The sequence below is a fragment of the Manis javanica genome, chromosome 2, assembly GCF_040802235.1.
Source record: "Manis javanica isolate MJ-LG chromosome 2, MJ_LKY, whole genome shotgun sequence".
In the NCBI taxonomy this organism is placed as follows: domain Eukaryota; kingdom Metazoa; phylum Chordata; class Mammalia; order Pholidota; family Manidae; genus Manis; species Manis javanica.
In genome coordinates this window covers 71,815,267-71,835,200 of record NC_133157.1, presented here as the reverse complement: position 1 = coordinate 71,835,200, position 19,934 = coordinate 71,815,267, and the positions used below count along the sequence as shown (strand labels likewise).

Here is a 19,934-nt window from a genome sequence, read left to right as displayed (position 1 = left end):
TTTTATGTGATGGTAAAAAAAATTAATAGATGACTATGGTTATTCTTCCTATGCCAGCCATTTTCTTAGATCCTAGTAAGAGTCTCAAAATTGTTGCTTTCATGAGACTGCCTTCCTTTGTGTTGTATGGGAAAAGGGTTGTAGTCCCTATTTTAAATGTAGATAAAGGTGTGTCTTTTATGGATTATTTTTGTAGTTCCTAATAAGAAATCTGATAGTCTTGGTTGCAAGATCTTTTCCCTTCTCATTTTCAATTCTTTGGTGAAGTGAATCTTCTGAGAAAAGACATTCCCAAAAGCCTGGAACAGGAAGAAGTGAAAGGCTTGAATGTTTGTTTCTGAATCATTTAGAATGGTAGTGATTTTGAGTGCTATTTTCCTCATTATTTCAAGTAGTGTTTTCTTCTAGTTAAAACTTCTTCACACCTAAAAAATGGTCATTGATATGATAACCACAATACTAACCTGCAATGCTAGAAGGCTCTTTTGAATCATTAAAACAAAGATTAATAAGGATACTTATTGTAATCCTACCACCCTTGAATTGAAAGTGATTTATGGTTTTGAAATTGCTTGCATTTTTTTTCTTTCTTGATTCTCAGAATTCTCATGAATTCTGTTATCTTCATAGCATAATAATAATAATAGTTACCATAATAGTTATATATATTACAGTGTACCAGGTACTGTAATACATTTTACATGTATTATCTCAGATAAACCTTTTAATAACCTATGGGGCCTATATTATTTTCAGATGTGAAAACAGGGGCTCAAAGGAATTGTTATATCAATGAGATTTAAATCCAGGTACTTTGGTTCCAAATTTAGCATTCTGTTAATTAGGTCACAGTTGCTGCAGATTAATTATATTTGGTAAATGACATATAATATATGGGAAGTGATCTGTGAGTACTCAGCAAACCCTGATTTCCAGACCATGGAAGAGAACAGATAGTTACTGTATAAGGATTAAATATGTTTTCAAATACATCAGTAAATTAACAGAGGTTTTATTTCTTTAATTTAGATGTACGACAGGATGCCAGGTCTGCCAGAATTTAATCAGGTAAGGCTTTGATAAATAAGAACAAGATTTCATTTAACTTTTAGGCACTGTGTTTAAAACTTATTGTGACAGTTTTGTCACTGAACGGACTTAATGAAAGAGCCTTATTGGTGCATTCTACTTACCTTTCCAATGGGAAGTTTTGAAGAGTGATTATTTTAATAAAATAGATTGCTTGGATTACTGAGGTTTGTAAATGGGCAAGGGCCTTTGCAAGAGCTTCTACCTATTGAATTCTAAAACACTTTCATTTTACTATGTTACATTTTATTTGAATAATGAAGATGCTTTGTTTATGTACAGCACTCTGTTTGATCTGTGACTTGCAAGCTATGTGTGTGCATACCAAGCTCCTAATCTGACACCAATCTGATGTGTTTTGTTTTCCAATAACACCAAGTAATTAACTCAATTCTGATTTTGTCTACCTGGAAATAGTGTCCAATCCTATAGGTTAAGAGCTCAGTCCTACAAAACTACCCCCATCTCCCCTCTTTTCAGATGCCTATTCCTAAGTTCAAGTTGTCAACTGATGGGCAATAATCAGTTTCCCACAACCCCCTTCATGGGTTTCATTAATTGCTAGGGAGGCTCACAGAACTCAGAGAAACATTTACTAATGCTTACCAGTTTATTATAAAAGATATTATAAAGGATACAGATGAATAGCCAGATGGAAGAGGTGCATAGGGCAAGGTATGTGGGGAGGAGCAGGGAGCTTCCACATGCTCACTGGGCAGGCCACTCTCCCAGCACGTCCATGTGTTCACCCACCTGCAGCTCTCCAAAACCCATCCTTTTGAGTTTTGATGGAGACTTTATTACATAGATATGATTGGTTGAATCATTGGCTATTGGTGATTGATTCAACCTTTAGCACCTTTATCTGTTGTATCACTTAGGAAAATCTGAGGGTTTTAAGAGTTCTGTGCCAGAAACAGGAATAAAAACTAAATATGCACTATATTATAAATCACAATATCACATAGGCTTATGGGCACAAATAACTCTCCAGTGCAATACAGATTTTAATGGTGATTTGCATTTTTAAGCTACCTGTTAATAACTGGTTTCACCTTTCCCTTTAGTAAGTGGAGGAAAATGAAATTTCCTTAATTCTGATTAAAGCCTGAAGTTCACATTATGGATTGCCCCAATTTAAATTTACTTTTGTAAATATATATGTGAGGCCTCTCTTCCTGCTTTGCAGATGGCCACCTTCTCGCTATGTCTTCACATGGCCTTTCCTCTGTGCAAGTGCTGAGAGAGAGAGAGACTCTGTGTCTCTCTTTTAAAGACACCATTTCTATCAGATGAGGGCCCCACTCTTATGACTGCATTATAGGGCTTATTTAGTCACTTTTTTTTTAAGGTTCAGTGTATGAACGAGGGAACACATTGGGGGTTAGCACTTTAACATATGAATTTTGGAGGACACAATTTAGCCCCTAACACTGGGAAGAGTTTCCATTTGGCTAGCCTCCTTTACCTTTTCTTCAAATTCTTTTTTCTTTCTTTTTAGTAATTATTCAAAATTTGCTAAAATTCAAAACAAACATAAGAATATATTGAAAAGAAGTGAAAGGCTTCATTTACTCCTCCCACTTCCCACTTGATTTTCCACAACCTCTCCCTGTCAGTATTCCCCAATTCACAATCTTCAGAGCTACCTCATGTGAACAGTATTGGAAAACCATCTATTTCATGCTATTCAGAAATTAAAGCAGTTGACACAATTTTTGTACCTAGCTAGGAAGTAGTTTAATATTTTTCCATGTAGAGAGCCAGATGTCCCAAATCAGTTACTGAGCAGTCTGTCCTAGTCTTAAACATTTCTGATGTTTTCTGTTATATACCAAATCCCCAAAAGTCTATGGCTTTGTTGCTAAGCTTTCTTTTCAGTATTATTGATCTATTTGTCCTGTTCCTGGTAAATACCACTCTGTTTTATTATTATAGCTTTGTAATATAGCTTGATATCCAATAGGACAAGTCCTCTGTGCTTTATTCTTCTTTTTAAAAATTATTTTATTCTTTTGGATACTTAAACATCCATATGAATTTTAGAATCATTTTGTCAGTTTCCCTGAAAAATTCTTCAAGGATTTTATAGAATTTATAAAAACAATTTGGAAGGGAAATGGCATCTTTATAAAGTTGATTCTCAGGGTGAACTTTTCATACTTGTTAGTAATGTATGATTTAGAACTTTTGAAAGTTATAACCAAAGGGATGAACATAGAAGCTTTTTGAAAAAAAAATTTGGGGTGATTGGTTTCTTCTATGGGGCCACCTTGCCACAATTTAATGAACTGTTAAAAACTAGAATAAAATTATATTGACCCCAATAAAATGGATTAGATTAGAAAAATACTTAGAGCAAAGTGAGTTCAAACCAAAAAGAACAGTCTTATGAAATAGTAATGATTTGTCTCTCTTGTATGAATTGTGGTTGCCTCCATTTACATCCTTTTTAGAAAAAGTCACAGTGAGATGAGTCACTCAGTTTATGAATAGATGCTTTTTCATTTTGAAGAATGATCCTTACCCCAAAAGATGACCAGAGGACACATTTCTCACCAGTAGGTCCTCATTACGTGTATTTTGAACATCTGGGATTATTTCTCCTCCTTTTGAATCATGAGCCCGTCCGTAGAGAACTTCAGTAATATCCCTCATGTTCTGAGTTCTTGTTTTCTGTTCATCCTGTTTCCTTGCTGAGTTGGATTCCAAATTTGTACATGTTTTTGTGTTGCTTTTTACACACACAAAAAAAGCCTGAAACATTTATAAAGCCAAATAATCTCTTTGTATGCAATAGGTATATAATCTGACATATTTGATGCAAATAACTTTTTCATCTGGGGATGTATCATTTTTATTTGTAGAAAGTTTTATAGTTCTATATATTCAAATTTAAAATTTTCGTTCTGATTGTTCCTAATTCACTAAAGATGAGAAGCTTATCATTTTCTCACAAATATTCTCATGTTTTATTGATTTTCATAGTTTTAGTTGTAAAAAGATTTAACTTTTTAATTTGCTTAGTTTATTTTATATAGTAGCAGTTTTGAAAACTATTCATATACACAGCCATATTTCTAATTATTTGCAAGAACACTTGTTAAGTTTTCCTTAGGGCATCTAGGGGTGCCATAATTCACAATCACAACATAGTGAGGTCACTGGGATGGTAGTACAGTACGGAGAATACAATTAATGACTCTGTAACATCTTAATACATTGATAGACAGTGACCACAGTGGAGGTGGTGAGGTCTTGATAATACGGCTGAATGTTGAACCATTGTTTTGTGTATATGTGAAACTATCATAAGATTATATATCAGTGATACTTCAATAAAAAATTTTTTTCTTCCTTTAACGTGATATTATATCTATTTTTATTATTTATTTTATATATAAAGTCAAGTCTCATTCATGGCCCTTTTCCTGTGATAACTCTATGTTTACATATTTCTCTGAAATTGCATCCTTTTTGCACTGATTAACATTCCTTCCTTTTTGATGCACATATTTTACATGAAGTCATTTTCTTACTCTCCTTAAGTATGGCATTAGAGATTTTTAGTTTAAAAAAAAACCAGTTTTGTTGAGGTATAATTGACATAAAATAAACTGCACATATTCAAAATATAAAATCTAATTTCTTTTTTTACCATCTTAAGCATTTAAGTGAATTGTTAAGTAGCATTAAGTATATTCACATTGTTGTGCAACAGATCTCCAGAACTTTTTCGTCTTACAAAACCAAAGCTCTCTGTCCAATAAATAATAACTCATCATTGGCCCCTCCCCCGAGCCCTTGGCAAACACCCTTCTACTTTTTGACTGTGGATTTGACTACTCTAGGGACCTCACGTAAGTGGAGGCATATGGTATTTGTCTTTTTATGACTGGCTTATTTCACTTAGTATAATATCCTCAAGGTTCATTCATGTTGTACCATACCACAGGATTACTTTCCCTTTTAAGGCAAATAATATTCCATTTTATGTATATACCACATTTTGTGTATTCATTCATCTATTGATGGACACTTAGGTTGCTTCAACTCCTTGGCTGTTGTGAATAATGCTTCTATGAACGTGGGTATGCAAGAGATTTTTAGTATTTTCTTAAACATTGCCTAAATGATTCTAACATGCAGCCAGGGTAGAGAATGTTTCTAAACATAGAAGACAATCCAGTATTATAAGTCTGATATAAATATTAAAGTGAAGTTTTAAAAATTGTTAAAATATGTCATCTGTATTGTGAAGACATTACATCTATATTCTGTTTCTATTCTATTTCTAAACACGGTGTGTTTTGTATTCTGAAACTGGTTTTTATCCCAAATTGAAGGTGTAACTGTGGACGATTGATTGGAGACCATCATGGGATAGATTATGCCTGGACCATCTCAGCTGCCAGGGGTAATGAAAATGAACAGTGGTCTGTTGAAAAACACACAACGAAAAGCCCTACAGATACCTTTGGGACTATTAATTTCCAAGATGGCGAGCATACCCACCACTCCAAGGTTTGCTAATAGCTCTCATTACTTTGTTGCTTTTTAATGGAAGATAACTTCCAAATGTATCTTCAAATTGTATCTTCAAGTGCACATGATCAGGTGACCAAGTTTTATTGCAAAAGTGACCCATGTTATTGATCTCTTGACAAAAACAACCTGACCCATCTCTTCTTCTTTATGTCTGAGGGGCTTTGTACCTTTCCTGTGTGTGATGTGACCAGCTCTTTATTTGATTGACCTTTTGCAGCAAGCTTACACTCTTTGCAGAAGAGAATGGCTTATGGCTCTTGAGACAGTTGACAAAGGGCTGCCCATTTCTTAAAGAAACTGCCCTCATACAAAAAAGTTGCTACCAAGGAGCAGGCTTTAGCTGAACGTGGCCATAGCGATCACCAGTAACTTGTGGCTGTCATGCCTGCGGTCCTTGTGAGAGCCTCTTCTCAGGAAGGAAGTGGGGGACTTTCTCTCTGACTCTATGAATGATAGTGCTTGGGCTTTCCATGTCAGTTTTTCTCCACTCCCTAATATTATAATTTTGCATGTGATCTGCCTAGTATTGACAGGTCAGCTATCTCTCAGGAGTTTTCTCTTGAGCTTGTTAACCATCTGCTGCTTTATTAGGGGGAAATTTCCTTGGGGAAAATGGAGGGGGAGCCCACCTCAGGAAAGCTTAAAATCAGCTGTAACATGGAATGTGACCATCAGTTGGAGGGATTTGAAATAACAGCTCTTAATAGTGCAATCTTTATAAAGTTTCATAATATAGCTCTACAATAATCTACATTATTAATCCTCTTGCATTTAACTTTGTGTGTTGATTTTTCTTTAGTGGAAAAAAAAACTGCCCTCATTCTCCTTTCCAGTTCTTTTTGGAAGCTGACTCTTAAGAAACCCTGTATATAATTTTCCCCTTAAATTTTAGTCTTTTTCCTTTTGCTTTTATGTTTATTCATAATCACCTGCATTTACTCATTTTTTTCATCCATTCAACAAATTTATCGGATGCCCATACTTTATTAGCTCTAACGAGCATATGTTCCATGTATTAAAATTGCTTATGGTATATGGAGGGAAATAGGAAGTAAACAGAGTTACCACAGATACTGTGGAGAGGGAATACAGGCTTCTTGGAGAGAATGGAAGAGGTAACTTGTGTTCTTCTGGGGCTGTGTGTGTGTGTGTGTGTGTGTGTGTGTGTGTGTGTGTGTGTATGTCAAGGAATCTATCTGAAAGTAGTAACAGCTAAGCTGAGATTGGAAAGCTGAGAGAAGTGTTTGGTGAGGCAGAGGAGTAAGACCACTCTAGGCATGAGAGGTAGGTTGTGGGAATACCAAGGGAGAAAAAGGGTACTTTTAGGGGAACTGAAAATATGATTAGGCGGATCTCTTGATCACTAATACATTTTATGCTTAGTATTAGGCTCCTGTTACATCCTATGTACCTGGCTGCATCTTATTTGATCTCACAGAAGAGAAGAAGCTGTTATTCACATTGAAGCCCAGAATTGCACTTCATATTTACAGTGAACAGCAGGAAAGCTTGTGAGAGCTGGTTATTCATCTCTCTCCACTGCATTCCCTGTTGGTTATTCGTCCACCTCATTCTACAAAAGATTTGAGGTGAATCTCCAGCAGTATGATTCTGCCTGAGAAAGTTAGTTATAAAGAAGGGGCCAAGGGAAAGTCATTAACCTTTAGCACCATCTTTGGTTGACCTTTGGGAGAAAGTACTTTAGTACCGATAATTTAGTTAGTCAAGGCCACTTACCCGGAAATCTCAAGGAGAAATATCTTCTAGGACTTACAGGGCTTATAGTTGAAAGAGAGAGGTACCTGGGAGAAAGAGCTGGGATAGAAAGAAGGCGAACTAAACCTGAGCCACCTCCTTATTCCTTATAGATTATTTGGAGCAACATAAACCATCTCACAAAGGTCAGCTTGTATTTTTTCCTACTATTCATAACAGATGATAGAGCCATGGCAAGTCAGTTTGCTCACTTATGAACTGAATCCTAGTTATCCTTAGATTATTTCTATTATATTCTGTGATGGCTGTACTATCCCTATGCTCAGAAATTCTGACATTTTAATTATGAAATAAAGGGATTGTATTTTAAGAATTTCAAAGATGAGTGGACAGTTGTTATGAACCACCTTCATGTTCTGCAGGATAATGTGATCATTCTTATTTGCATAACTGTGAAAATCTCCACCTGTGGTTTTTGGGATAATTTTATAATTAATGGTTTCTTACGATTTTTCTTTCTTCCTGTAGATCTGTTTTTTTCTTGCTATCAGTTGGCTTATGCTTGAGGAAGGCCAACTCACCTTTGATTTTAGCAGTCTGTAAGTGGCTGCATCTTCTGGAAAAAGAAAGCCAGTTGAACACTGTTATCTTACCCAAAATGCAAAATGATGCTGGGCTACCTGCTGGTTCCGGTTTCCCTCACCTTCTCTTTTGGTTACATTGACTGGTCAAAGATACAGTTCTAATACATTTTTGTGAAAAGTATTTATTTTGGAGAGAAAAAGTTTTCAGAGGGACATTTACCTATCAAGGAAATGGTTGAAAAGTAAAGTTTATAGTAAATTAAGTGTACATTTTCCTAGATCTTAAATTATGCAAATAATGTGAAACGGCCAATAAATTATAAGCCATACCATTTATGAAAAATGCCATTTCATCTATTTCTAAACACTTTTTAAAAGAAACTGGTTTGCTGGAGTAGTGATTTTTTTTTGCCAGTTTGAAGTGTTTCTGCCCCACCTCAGACCTTCTGGAGAATACTGGTGGGCCAAACCCGAAAACCAGAGGAAGCCTCCTGCTGTGGCTTGTAATTCCCAGAAGGAACTTGAAGGGGGTGTGGGATCCTTTCAAAGTAAATATTTTCATTAATCAAGATGAATTTTAAAGAGCTCTCAGACACTTCCTTTTGAGTTTTGACTGTTTCAGTTGCCCTGCTGTGTCTTATTGTTACCTGGCATGTATTTTTCACTTTTTTTATGTACATGTGAATATTCTTTTCTTCCAGTATATTAGAATTTCTTATGATACAAAGCTGGATCATCTGTTACACTTAATGTTGAACGAGTGGAAGATGGAACTGCCAAAGTTGGTGATCTCTGTCCACGGGGGCATCCAGAACTTCAAGATGCCTTCCAAGCTTAAAGAGATCTTCAGCCAAGGGTTGGTCAAAGCTGCAGAGACAACGGGAGCATGGATAATAACGGAGGGCATTAATACTGGTAAAACACACACTCTTGTTGCACTCTTTTTTTTTTTTTGAACTTAGTCCCTCTTTCTAATTGTGAGCTAGGCAGTATGGTGGTACCTAATCTCTGCTCTGCAGTGATGCCGGGAGACATGGTGGCATGAGGGAGAAAGGCAAAAAGCGTAGTGACTGGAAAAGAAATGCAGAAGAATCATAGACCATTCCTGGAATGTGCTTTTTTAACCATTGTTGAAATATGCTATTTTAACATAACTGCCAGTAAATTTCTGTCAAAGAAAAATCATCTTTCATGAGCTTCAGACTGTGGTGAGCTTAGAAGGCACATGGAAGCCATCAGAGTGTGTAGTGTGCATGCGTGGACAGGAGCTAAATTTACAATGGTCAAGTTCCCAGGCACTGGAAATCAGTGACGCATGCAACAGTTGCATTGAGTGTATTGGTCGTGAGGTGATAAATAACTATGTAATTGCCATTTCACTCACATTCCCTTTCATGTTCCTTAAAATCTGACATTCAAGAGCTTCATATAGTAGTCTCTGAACCTCTAACCCTACTCCTTTGCATTAGTGTTTATCAATTGCACATTGGAGAGTCACCTAGGGGCTTTAAAAAAATACAGAAGCCCAGGCTTTATCCCAGACTAATAGAGCTGTACAGGTAGAACTTCTGAAGGGTGTCTGAAATGCAGCCAGGGTTAATAACTAGTGACTTCGCAAACCCTCCTGAGCTCTTACTGGCCTGTTCCCAACCTGTACCATTCTGACACCAGTTCTGCTGTGGGTTCCTTCCCCCCACCAAACAGTTCTCTGACACTGCTAGTTATCTACAGTTTAACTCAGTTCTGACACTATCTACCTGATAATAGCAGCAGATCCCACAGAGTAAGGGCTCAGTCCCACAAGACTGTCCCCCTTCAGATGCCAGTTTCAAGGCCAGGTTGTTCACCATGTGCTGCTGCCTGACCAGCTGTAAATCAGAAGTTCCCACAACCTTCTCTTTGGGTTTGATTAATTTGCAAGAGTGGTTCACAGAATTCAGAAAAACAGTTTACCCAGTTTATTTTCAAAGGATATTTTGACATGAGGGATTAATATCCACAGCCAGGTGGATGACGTGTATAGAGGAAGATACACGAGAAGCGGCACAGAGCTTCCATGCCTTCCCCACATCTCCACTTACTCACTCAGAGGAAGCTCTCTGAACCCTGTCCTGTTGGGTTTTTTCTGGAGCCTTCATTATGAAGGCACGAATGATTAAATCATAAGCCACTGGTGATTGCTTGGCCCATCTCCCCTCTCTGGAGGTGGGGTGGTGCGATGGAAAGTTCCAATCCTCCAGTCCCAGGGTTCGTTCCTCTGACAACCAACCCCCACCCTTAGGTGTGTCCAAAAGTTACTTCATTGTCATAACAGAAGGCACCTTTGTCATTCTCAACACTTAGAAAATTCCAAGGGTTCTAGGAGCTCTGTGCCAGGAGCAAGACAGAGATAGAATATTAAATCACAGTATCACACTTTTGGCTTCCCGTCTTCCCTTTATTTCTCCACCTTTTAATTTGGGACGCCCTAGCCAGTGTCTGTTATTTAATCCTGCCCATCCTTTAAGATCTCCATTAAATGCCAACACACCCACAAAGCATTCTCTATCTCAACTCACTTTGTCTCCTAATTCCTAATGCATTTACTGCTGTAGCACTTGTAGTGGGTTTCTGTTTTGCCTTACGGGTTAGGTGAGGGTGAGTGTGCATCAGCCCTCAGACCTGGTTGTGAGCTAGAGGCCAGGGCCTGCACATGTGTCTAAGCTCTGAGCAACACATACTGATTTAGCAAACAACTTCTTTTGACTAAAAAGGTGTGAAGGAAGCAGAAGTTTGAAAAAAACAAAGCAAAATAAAACCAAGGGATTGGCTTGTCACTAATGGGTAACCTGGTAGTTTCTCTTGTTCATTTTATTGAGATAATCATTGTTTCACATCTTAGAAAAAAGTGAAGGTTGCAGAGTTCTAAGTCCAAGGGATAGGGCCTATTTTATTTCCAGTAAAAAAGAGGGTGGGTGGGGAAGTTTTGTAGAGTTCAGAAAAAGGTAGATTTGGACAAGGCTTTTTGTTTGAATAATTAACTGTATTATATGCTTCAGTTTATTTATTTATTTATTTTCTTCTTCTTTTAACATTTTAGGTTAGGGCCAGCTAAGGAACACAAATGTAATAGTGTGAAGACTATTGAAATAGTTCATATGAACAAAAGAAATGGGAAATGAGACATACCTGGGGCTTCCTTAAACAACTATTGGGGTCTGACCTGATTCAGCCACAACTGTTTAGGGCCTGACTCCTCAAAGAGGGGTCCCTGGGCCCCCAGCGTCAGCATCACCAGGAGCTTGCTGGGAATGCAGAAATCAGGGACCTCCCCAGACCTGCAGGATCAGAATCTGCATTTTGACAACATCCCCAGATGGTTCTTATGCACATTTAAATTTGGGAAGCTTTGCTTGCCAGCCCCTTCCTGTTCTTGAGATGCTGCTCAACCATTGGTGAACATTTTTTTGACATTTTGACATTTGCTTAAATTGAATGCCACAAGCCTGAAGCATTTGGATAGATGCTGTGGATGAAAGATGAATAAGATATGAGCCCAGAATTCAGTGACAGGACTGTGGCAGACATAATAAGCAGCTAACCAGAAATCGATACTTCCTGGGTCACAGTTGAGATACAAAGTGGGAGGAGAGGAATGAGGAAGACAAACCCCAGTTCCAACTGAGGGCACCTGGGAAGGTTTAGGGAAAGATACAGCACTGGGTGTTGGCCTTGAGAGAAGGGGAGGGAGGAGCATTTTAGGCAGAGGTGGCTGTTGGGCATCAGGGACACAACTGGAGATTAAGGCAGGTGTAGAAAGAGGTGATAAGGCTCCTGGCTGGATGTGTCATGTGGCAGAGGACAGGGACAGCAAGGGATGCCGCCAATGGGCTCTGGTTTTACTCTCTATGTGGCAGGAAGTCCTCAAAGGATTCTGAACTGGAGAATGAATAGGGAATGACATGGTCAGATCTGGTTTTACAGACAGTCTCATCATGGATTAGGATCAAGTGTGAGCTGCTGAAAAACAGCCATCACCACAATGCTGGTAACTCATGCCAAACCTATGGAATCTGAATCTCTATTGTGGTGGATGGCTCCACAGTTGATACTGATATGCACCTGTAGTCCAGAATCCTGATTTTGGAAAGTGACTCTGGGAGAAGTGAAAAGATGGGTTGGATGGGAAGATGCCAGAGAGAGGGAAATGATTTAGATACTGTGTATCAGATGCATGAAATATGTAAGGTTTTTTTTTTCCCCTTCTGTGCTGACACATTGCAGGGCCAGGACCATGTATAGAGAGGTAAGTGGTGCAATGCAGTGTTGTGATTAAAGGCAGCTTAAGCCAATCTCTAAAAGCTACATATTACATGATTCCACCTCTATGACATTCTGGAAAAGGCAAAAGTAAGAAGATAGTAAGAATATCAGTGATTGGCAAGGGTTAGAGGTGGGTTTGGAGGAGGGATGAATAAGTAGAGCACAGAGAATTTTTAGAGCAGTGAAACTATTTTGTATGATACTGTAATGGTGAATATATGTCATTATACGTTTGTCCAAACCCACAGAATGTATAACCCCAGGAGTGAACCCTAATGTAAACCATAGACTTTGGGTGATTATAATATGTCAATGTCAGTTCATCAGTTGAACCAAAGTTACCCTCTGGGGGGGAATGTTGGATAATGGGGGAGGGTGTGGGTGTATAGGGTCAGGGAGTACATGGGAAACCTCTATACCTTCAGCTCAATTTTGCTCTGAAGCTAAACTGCTCTGAAAAGTAAAGTATTTTAAAAAGTCAGATATTGCTGGATTGGAATCCAACCTCTACAAATTAACAGCTCTAGAACTTTAGGCAAATTATTTAACTTCTTGATGCGTATAAAAGAGACTAAAAAATAATTCCTATTTAAAGTGTAAATACAAATAAAAGATTTTGAAAAGCTCCTGGTGGAGAGTAAGAGATCAGTAAGTGTTGGTTATTATGATCATTGTTATTATTATTAATCCCAGAAGGGCAAACATAACTTTTCAGCTCTGTTGTATTTTTGTATATAAGACTATTAAGTTAATGTGCCTCAATGAAGCAAGGGACACATCTGCAGGATGTTCTTCCAGGACAGTAGAGAAGTTTAGACACAAAAATGCTCAGAACATTCATGATTTTCAGGGCTGGTCTTACAGGATGTTCTGGTCAGGCAAGAATAGGGGCAGGACAGAGCTTGTCAGCAGACATTGCCCAAAAGGGAGGGAATTGTTCTGGTAGAATGGTCGGTAATAAGTGTCAAGAGGGAGTAGAGGAAGCAAAGACATCAGAGATTCATCCCACTACGCCAGCAACTTTTCCTAGTAATGGCCTTTTGCATATACTTGTCTGTTTACTCTTTCTGGCAGTCACACTGTTTTGCATGATTTGTGAGTTAAAGTTTGACTTCTAAACTGGTTGTTCATAGGCGTGTCCAAACATGTTGGGGATGCCCTGAAAGCCCATTCCTCCCAGTCCTTGAGAAAAATCTGGACAGTTGGAATCCCTCCTTGGGGTGTCATTGAGAACCAGAGAGATCTTATTGGAAAAGATGTAAGTAGACAATCCTTTCACAACAAAAGGAAATGAACATGTATCCGATTGCCAACTTAGCACTATACGTGTCTATCCAATAGACGTCTACCACAAACCAACTCAAGACTTCCTCCTGCCTCCCTCTCCCTATCTCAGAAAATGACAATCCCATCCTTACTGGTGCTCAAACCAAAAACTTTGGACTAATCCTGGCATGATCTCTGTCTCACACATCAAACCTGATCCATCAGTAAATTATCTCAGCTTCTCTTAAGAAATATATCCCGAATTTGACCTCTTTTTGTTACTTCCACTGTTACTGAGCATGTCCAAGCCACCAATTTCTGTCACCTAGAAGACTGTAATAGCCTACTTCTCATCCCTTATTACAGTCTAATCAACACAGTAGCTAGATTGATTCTTCTAAAATAAAAATCAGATCATGCTACTTCTCTGTGAAAACCTTTTCAATGGCTCCTGTCTTTCTCAGAGTAATTGCCAAGCCTCTTGCAATGGTGTATAAGAAGAAAAACAAGGGACATTTGTGATTTGGCCATTTTCTTCCCTCATCTCGTACTACTCTGCTTTATTCATTCCGGTGTATTGATTCTCTGATCACATCTGGTTGTTTTTCTAAAGGGAATGGACTTGTCTAAGTCTGTTTATAAGAATAATGTGTATCTTTGGTAAAAATCTCAGCTATTATAAAAGGTATAAAGAAGAAAGATAACCACTGTTAATATTTTGGTGTGTGTGATTCCAGAATTTTTTTTTCACATATGTATAGTAAGAAAATAGTCTGTGTGTAAAGAAAAACAGAAACCCACTGTGAATCTGTTTTGTAGCTTAACTCTTTAACAGTTATTTGTCTATGTCAGTTAATATAGACGTGCTTATGGTTTATCTTAACTTTTGTTTTGGACAATTTCAAACGTATCAATGAGGAGGGAGATTAGAATAATGAGCTCCTATGTACCCATCTCCCAGCTTTGGCAGTTATGAACTCATAGTCAATTTTGTTTCATATCTATGCCCTGCCCACTCCCTCCATTATTTTGAAGCAAATTCCAGACATCAAAGAACTTCATTGGTAAATATTTTAGTAGATATTTCTAAACTATATGGACAATTAAAAAAATATAACCACCTTGCCATTACTGTACATAAACAATAAATAATCACTGAATATCATCAAATATCCAGTCTATGTTCAAATTTCTTAGTTGTCTCATATTTTTTTAGTTGTTTGATTTCATTACTCAGAAAAAGTTCCCTAATGACGATGATCTATCACCTGAGTCACTTATGTTTCTTCTTGAATCTCTTTTAATCGCTTTTAATTTATGGATTTTTCCCTCTATTTCCTTTTTTTTTTACTTACTGGCAATTTATTTGTTGAAGAGGTTATTGGCCCTCAAGAGTTTTCCAATTTGTATTTTGCAGTGTAACCATCTGTAGTAGAGTTTAACCTATTTCTCTGTCTCCTGTCTTTCCTGTAAATTGGTAGTTTGATCCAAAGGTATGATCAGATTCAGGTTCTTTTTGCACAGATTTATGCCATCGGCAGATGTGTGTCCTTCCCTTATAGCATGATCATCTCTCTTTTATGATGTCACTGCTTAGATTCATTATTTCAATAGGGTTACAAAATGCTGATATTTAATTATAGTGTTCTTCATTTATTAGGGTAAATACTCTAGATAAAGAGAAACATTTTCTCATCAACTACTTAGTTTACCTTGTGGTACAGCTGTATGGGAAAGGGCAGAATAAATGCTCGATTTTTTCTCTTTATTTGCCAATTTTCAAAGCAGAGTTGGTTATCTACCTCAAGGTGAACAATGAGGTTTTTGGGTTTTTTTTGATTCATGAATTTAAATCTATTTGGTATGTTTTAATCCATTGTTCCATTACAGTTACATTCTGAATCATGTTCAAATTGTCCCATTTTGGCCAGTGGAGACTTTTTAAGTTGTCACCTGAGGCCTTTTAACACATTCTAGTCATTTTTCATTGCTTCTTTGTGTTTTAGTGTGAAAAAATGGTCCAGGTTCCTGGTGTACGGTTTTTGCTCCTAGAGAAACAGTTGGTTGCTCTGAGGGGAGGTAGTATTGAGACTACATCTGGGAGCCCAGGGCGCATTTCTTTTTTTCCCATGCCTGATAATGTTCTACTGTATTAAGTACCATTTGCTATTATTTCGTTTCCTGTTTTTCACATTTATAAAAAATGATATTAATGTTGTGATAAGACACATAAATCTTTGAAATTAGCTGGCCTATTTCTTTCAAAGTAATTCTCAAAGCAGAATGCTTGGACTAGTTGGTATGTAACTTTACAAATGTGACTTACTGCCTTCCAGAAAATGGTAACAATTTGCATTCTTGTCAACAGGGTATGAGGGTAGCATTTCCCAGTACCACCACCAGCTCTGGATATTGTAGCTTTTTTTACTCTATGCCATTCTAATAGGTATAAAATAATACCAAATAGGTCTTATTTACATTTTTCTGATTACTAGTGAGGTTCAACATCTTTCCATATGATTTTGTATATTTTTAGGGGTTGTTTTTATATTTTGAAAGAGCTTTTATATGATAATTCAGTCTATTAACATTTTTGTTTTCTATATTTGCTGCATTTCCCAGTTTTTACTTTGTATTATTTATGATAATATTTCCATAAATTAAGAAAGTGTATTAAATCTGTACTAAAAATATGTATAAATCCTTTTCTGTTTTTGGCCTCAGTGTCATGCTTAGGAATTACAAAGGTAACTTCTACAGACTAATATTTGTAAAGCCTATAGTGCTTTTATGTCCATTATTTCTTTTAAGCCTCCCAGCAACCCTCTGCTGTAGGAATTACTATCTTCATTGTATGTGAAGAAAATACGCCTAAGAAAGGAGGCAGGAATTACTTAGATTTAGAGTTAGGAAGTAGAAGAGTCTGGACTTGAACTTGGGCTCTCTGACTCCAAATTCTGTTCTCGTCTCTAAAGACAAATAAGAATTGGGGTAGCTTAAGGAAGAGTCAGTGAATGTTAAAGATCTCGATGTTTTATATTGAATGAATGAATCTCCATTTGGTTGTTTGGCTGTTACTCTTCATTTCATCTGGAATACTAGAAAAAAACATCAGTGTCAAAATATTATACTGGAACAGATGCATTAAAAGGCATATTTTGTGGACAATGATGTAACCTTTATGCCGATGTGGATTCTTGAGCTGTCTTTTAATGATCCTTGAGGTAAGTACAGAAATTGGAAATACATATCTAGAACCAGTTTTAGCAGCATGACAGCGCTGTGACATACAAGCCTAGGGCCCGTGGGCTTGTCTGGCTGATCACGGTGTGTGCCGTCATCGTGGAACTTGCATCACGAGCCTCCTGTAGTACAAGCTGCATACTAGTCAGGCATTGTGTGACCACACATCTGCTGTAAATATGGGAAATTTGCAGAAACCAAACGGATCCTTCACCGTAATGGCTTGAGAAGCACTGCTCTAGGTAGCAAGTAGTACTTAGTAACCCTGACAGGAACTCTTAGCGCATAGCGACCTTTGGCGCAGCTGAGCCTGGGGAAGTACCTGCAGCTCTGACCCTCCCTCATCCTCACTGTCTTGCAGGTTGTGTGCCTGTACCAGATACTGGGCAACCCCCTCAGCAAGCTCACCACACTCAACAGCATGCACTCCCACTTCATCCTGTCTGATGATGGGACCCTGGGAAAGTATGGAAATGAGATGAAACTCAGGAGGAACCTGGAGAAGTACCTCTCTCTGCAGAAAATACACAGCAGTGAGTATGCTGGGGCCCTGCTGTGAAGCAAGGGGCTCCATTGTGATCTGCAGAGTGTAGAGGTCCAAGCCGGCCCCTGCCTGAAATGAACCTGTGTGAACACACAGCTGGAAGAAAGCAGGATGGAAAGTGGTGCAGAATTGTGGGCGGTGGTCAGGAGAGGGGAAGAAAACTTTAGGGGACATTGTGGTCAGGGGGGGTTTGTGGGAAGAGTGGGGACTTTAGCAGAGCTTCCAGGAGTCCTTAGGGTCCGTTGGATGCAGGGAAAGAGGAGGAGAAGTATTGACCCAGGGATGGGAATGGCTGAGGAGCAGTAAAGAGACTGGCCAGAGAAGAGTCAAGATATGAGCTCCATTAGAGAAGGTGGCATTTCACACATGGATGGCTTGGCCCTGGACAGAAAAGGATGAGAAACCAGACAGGACTTTGAGAGGTGGGGGCCTTTGGAGGTGTCAGTGTTAGTGTCCTGTTGGCAGTGGGGCTTTGAGATGGCCTCTCCTGCAGGAGGGAGGGGATGGGGAGCGTGGGAGTCAATGAGCATCCGTGAGTGGAGAGGTGGGAACCCTTACTGGGAGGAGCTGGGGCTGGGGGCTACCTGGAGAAATGGAGAATTTTCATCCCAGGTAGCAGAAAATGGGCCCCTGCCTCTTTTGATGAGTCACATCTTCCAAAAATACTCCTACTCTTTGAGGCAGAGGGCCAGGGAGCAGGGAAGGCCCTTGGGGTAAGGGGTGAGTTGCCTTCAACCATTGACTTTTGGCTGGAAATGCTAAATGTCTTTTGAGTTTTTGGCTGTGATGTCCTGAGGACGCAGAATGTAGCCAGGTCAGACAGTTCATTTCCTGCCTGTGACCTTGGGTAAAGGAGTCAATATCTCTTAAACAATTTTCTTAATATGAAAGGGAAGGAACTAGCTACTCCTCCTGCCTTTCATGGTGAGAACTGAGACAAAGGATGGTAGCTGTGCCTGGAACATGTCGGGTGCATGGCACGGCCTCCATCAACGTCTGTTTCTTTCTTCTTCATCTTCCTTTGGTACAGATGATATTTCCCTGTTGGGGTGGTGGGTGCAGGTGGGACTCTGGGAATTGTTGCCAGTTACTTAGAACTTAGGGTGAATGAAGGCTGGAGGTTCATCTAGGTGGGGAACGGGGAGAGAATCATGCGTGTGGTCCTCTGTGAGTGGGAAGGACAGAGGAGGGGAAGCACGGAGGGGAGACGAGGGCAGGTCAGATAGCCTGCAGCGGATTCCTGGCGGGCAGGGCCCGGGTAGGGGTCAGATGTGCCACCTGAAAAGCCCAGCTGCCTCTGCTGACCTGAGCTCATCACAGAAACTGTTCAGGGGTCCAGGCAGCACTGTAATTTGAGTGCCAGAAGAGGAAAGCCTTTGTCTTTCTTGTTTCCTGCTGATTTGATTCTCTGTTTGTGGAGGAGCTTGCATGTAACTGCAAATGACATTTATATTTCCAAAGATATTAAAATTTAGGATTTATTTGTAGGGTTTCACTGTCTGTGAGAAAGAGTGTGGAGTTAATTCCAGTGTGTTGGTAACATTTATTATTCTAAGGAGAACCAATATGACAAGAGCAAAAACAATAAACCACCTACACAACACACACACACACACACACACACACACACACACACACGCACACAGGAAAAGGATGGGAAGGAAGGAAGAAAAGATATAAGAAAAAGTCCCCAACAAGCCCGAAATTCTTATGTATTAACTAATCTTCATACCTTCCACGCTCACTAGGGAGGCTTTCTACCATTTTTTTTTGGTTAAAAAGGGATTTACTTGGATGGGATAAAAACACTTAGATATTTTGTTAATTTCTTTCATTTATTTCTCAGCTGGACTTCTTGGAATCCCTGAGTAGTCCTTGATGTTGGCTAGGGTAGTTAACAGAAAAAGCCTTACTTCATAAAGTTGTATAGGAATCCCTGGGTTCAGCCATTTGAAATGTGGCCAGTATCACTTCCTGTTCTGTAAACCTCTGAGGATAGAAAGTGTGGATCAGATGCCTCCACATCTCTTCATAGTCCAAGTCTCAGTGGAGCAGAAGTGCCCTTTCCCAGGATGTCTGTTGTAGGAGTGTTTGATTTGGAGGTGTAATATCATATTCCTGCTTAACCTGGGAGCCAGGAATAGAGCTCTCTCTCTAGTGTGATTTTTCAGCAAGATCTTTATAATCCTTTTTTTTTTTTAACAAATGTAATTAGTAGCATCAGTAAAATCTTTTGGAGAAAACAATCATAAATATAGTTATTTTTGTGTGATTAGATATTACTTCAGGAAAAGATGGATCTCACAGAAGGTCTTTCTCCCACAAAACACCCTATTGATTGAGTTCTCTCTTTCTCCCACAAAACACCTTTATTGATTTCTTTTTCTGATGATAGAAGTGTTATATACTTTTATATTCAGGTAAAACAAAGAAAGTGTGTAAGAGGAAGAGGAGTGAATTTTCCAAAATCTCACTAACAAGAACTAACCATTGCTGATTTTTTCATACATATGTTCTCAGTAATTTTCTATACACACACACACACACACACACACACACACACACACACACACACACACACAGAGCAATGTTTTTAAAATGAACACTGGGATCATATAATCTCCATGCTTTTGTAGTTTCCT

At 38.7% G+C, this 19,934-nt stretch overlaps 1 protein-coding gene across 5 annotated transcripts in view; it reads left to right on the top strand.

Annotated features, from left to right (window-relative positions):
- TRPM6 (transient receptor potential cation channel subfamily M member 6) overlaps positions 1-19,934 on the top strand; it is a 172,459-nt gene that overhangs the window by 55,031 nt on the left and 97,494 nt on the right. For 4 of the 5 annotated variants that reach the window (XM_036991352.2, XM_073228659.1, XM_073228658.1 and 1 more), the window contains exons 3-7: positions 1,030-1,068; positions 5,436-5,613; positions 8,639-8,852; positions 13,373-13,497; positions 17,110-17,281. In XM_036991352.2, the coding sequence (XP_036847247.2) occupies positions 1,030-1,068; positions 5,436-5,613; positions 8,639-8,852; positions 13,373-13,497; positions 17,110-17,281 (728 nt within the window). Of the gene's footprint in view, positions 1-1,029; positions 1,069-5,435; positions 5,614-8,638; positions 8,853-13,372; positions 13,498-17,109; positions 17,282-19,934 lie in introns of those variants that run through there. The other variant, XM_073228660.1, reaches the window with a different exon arrangement.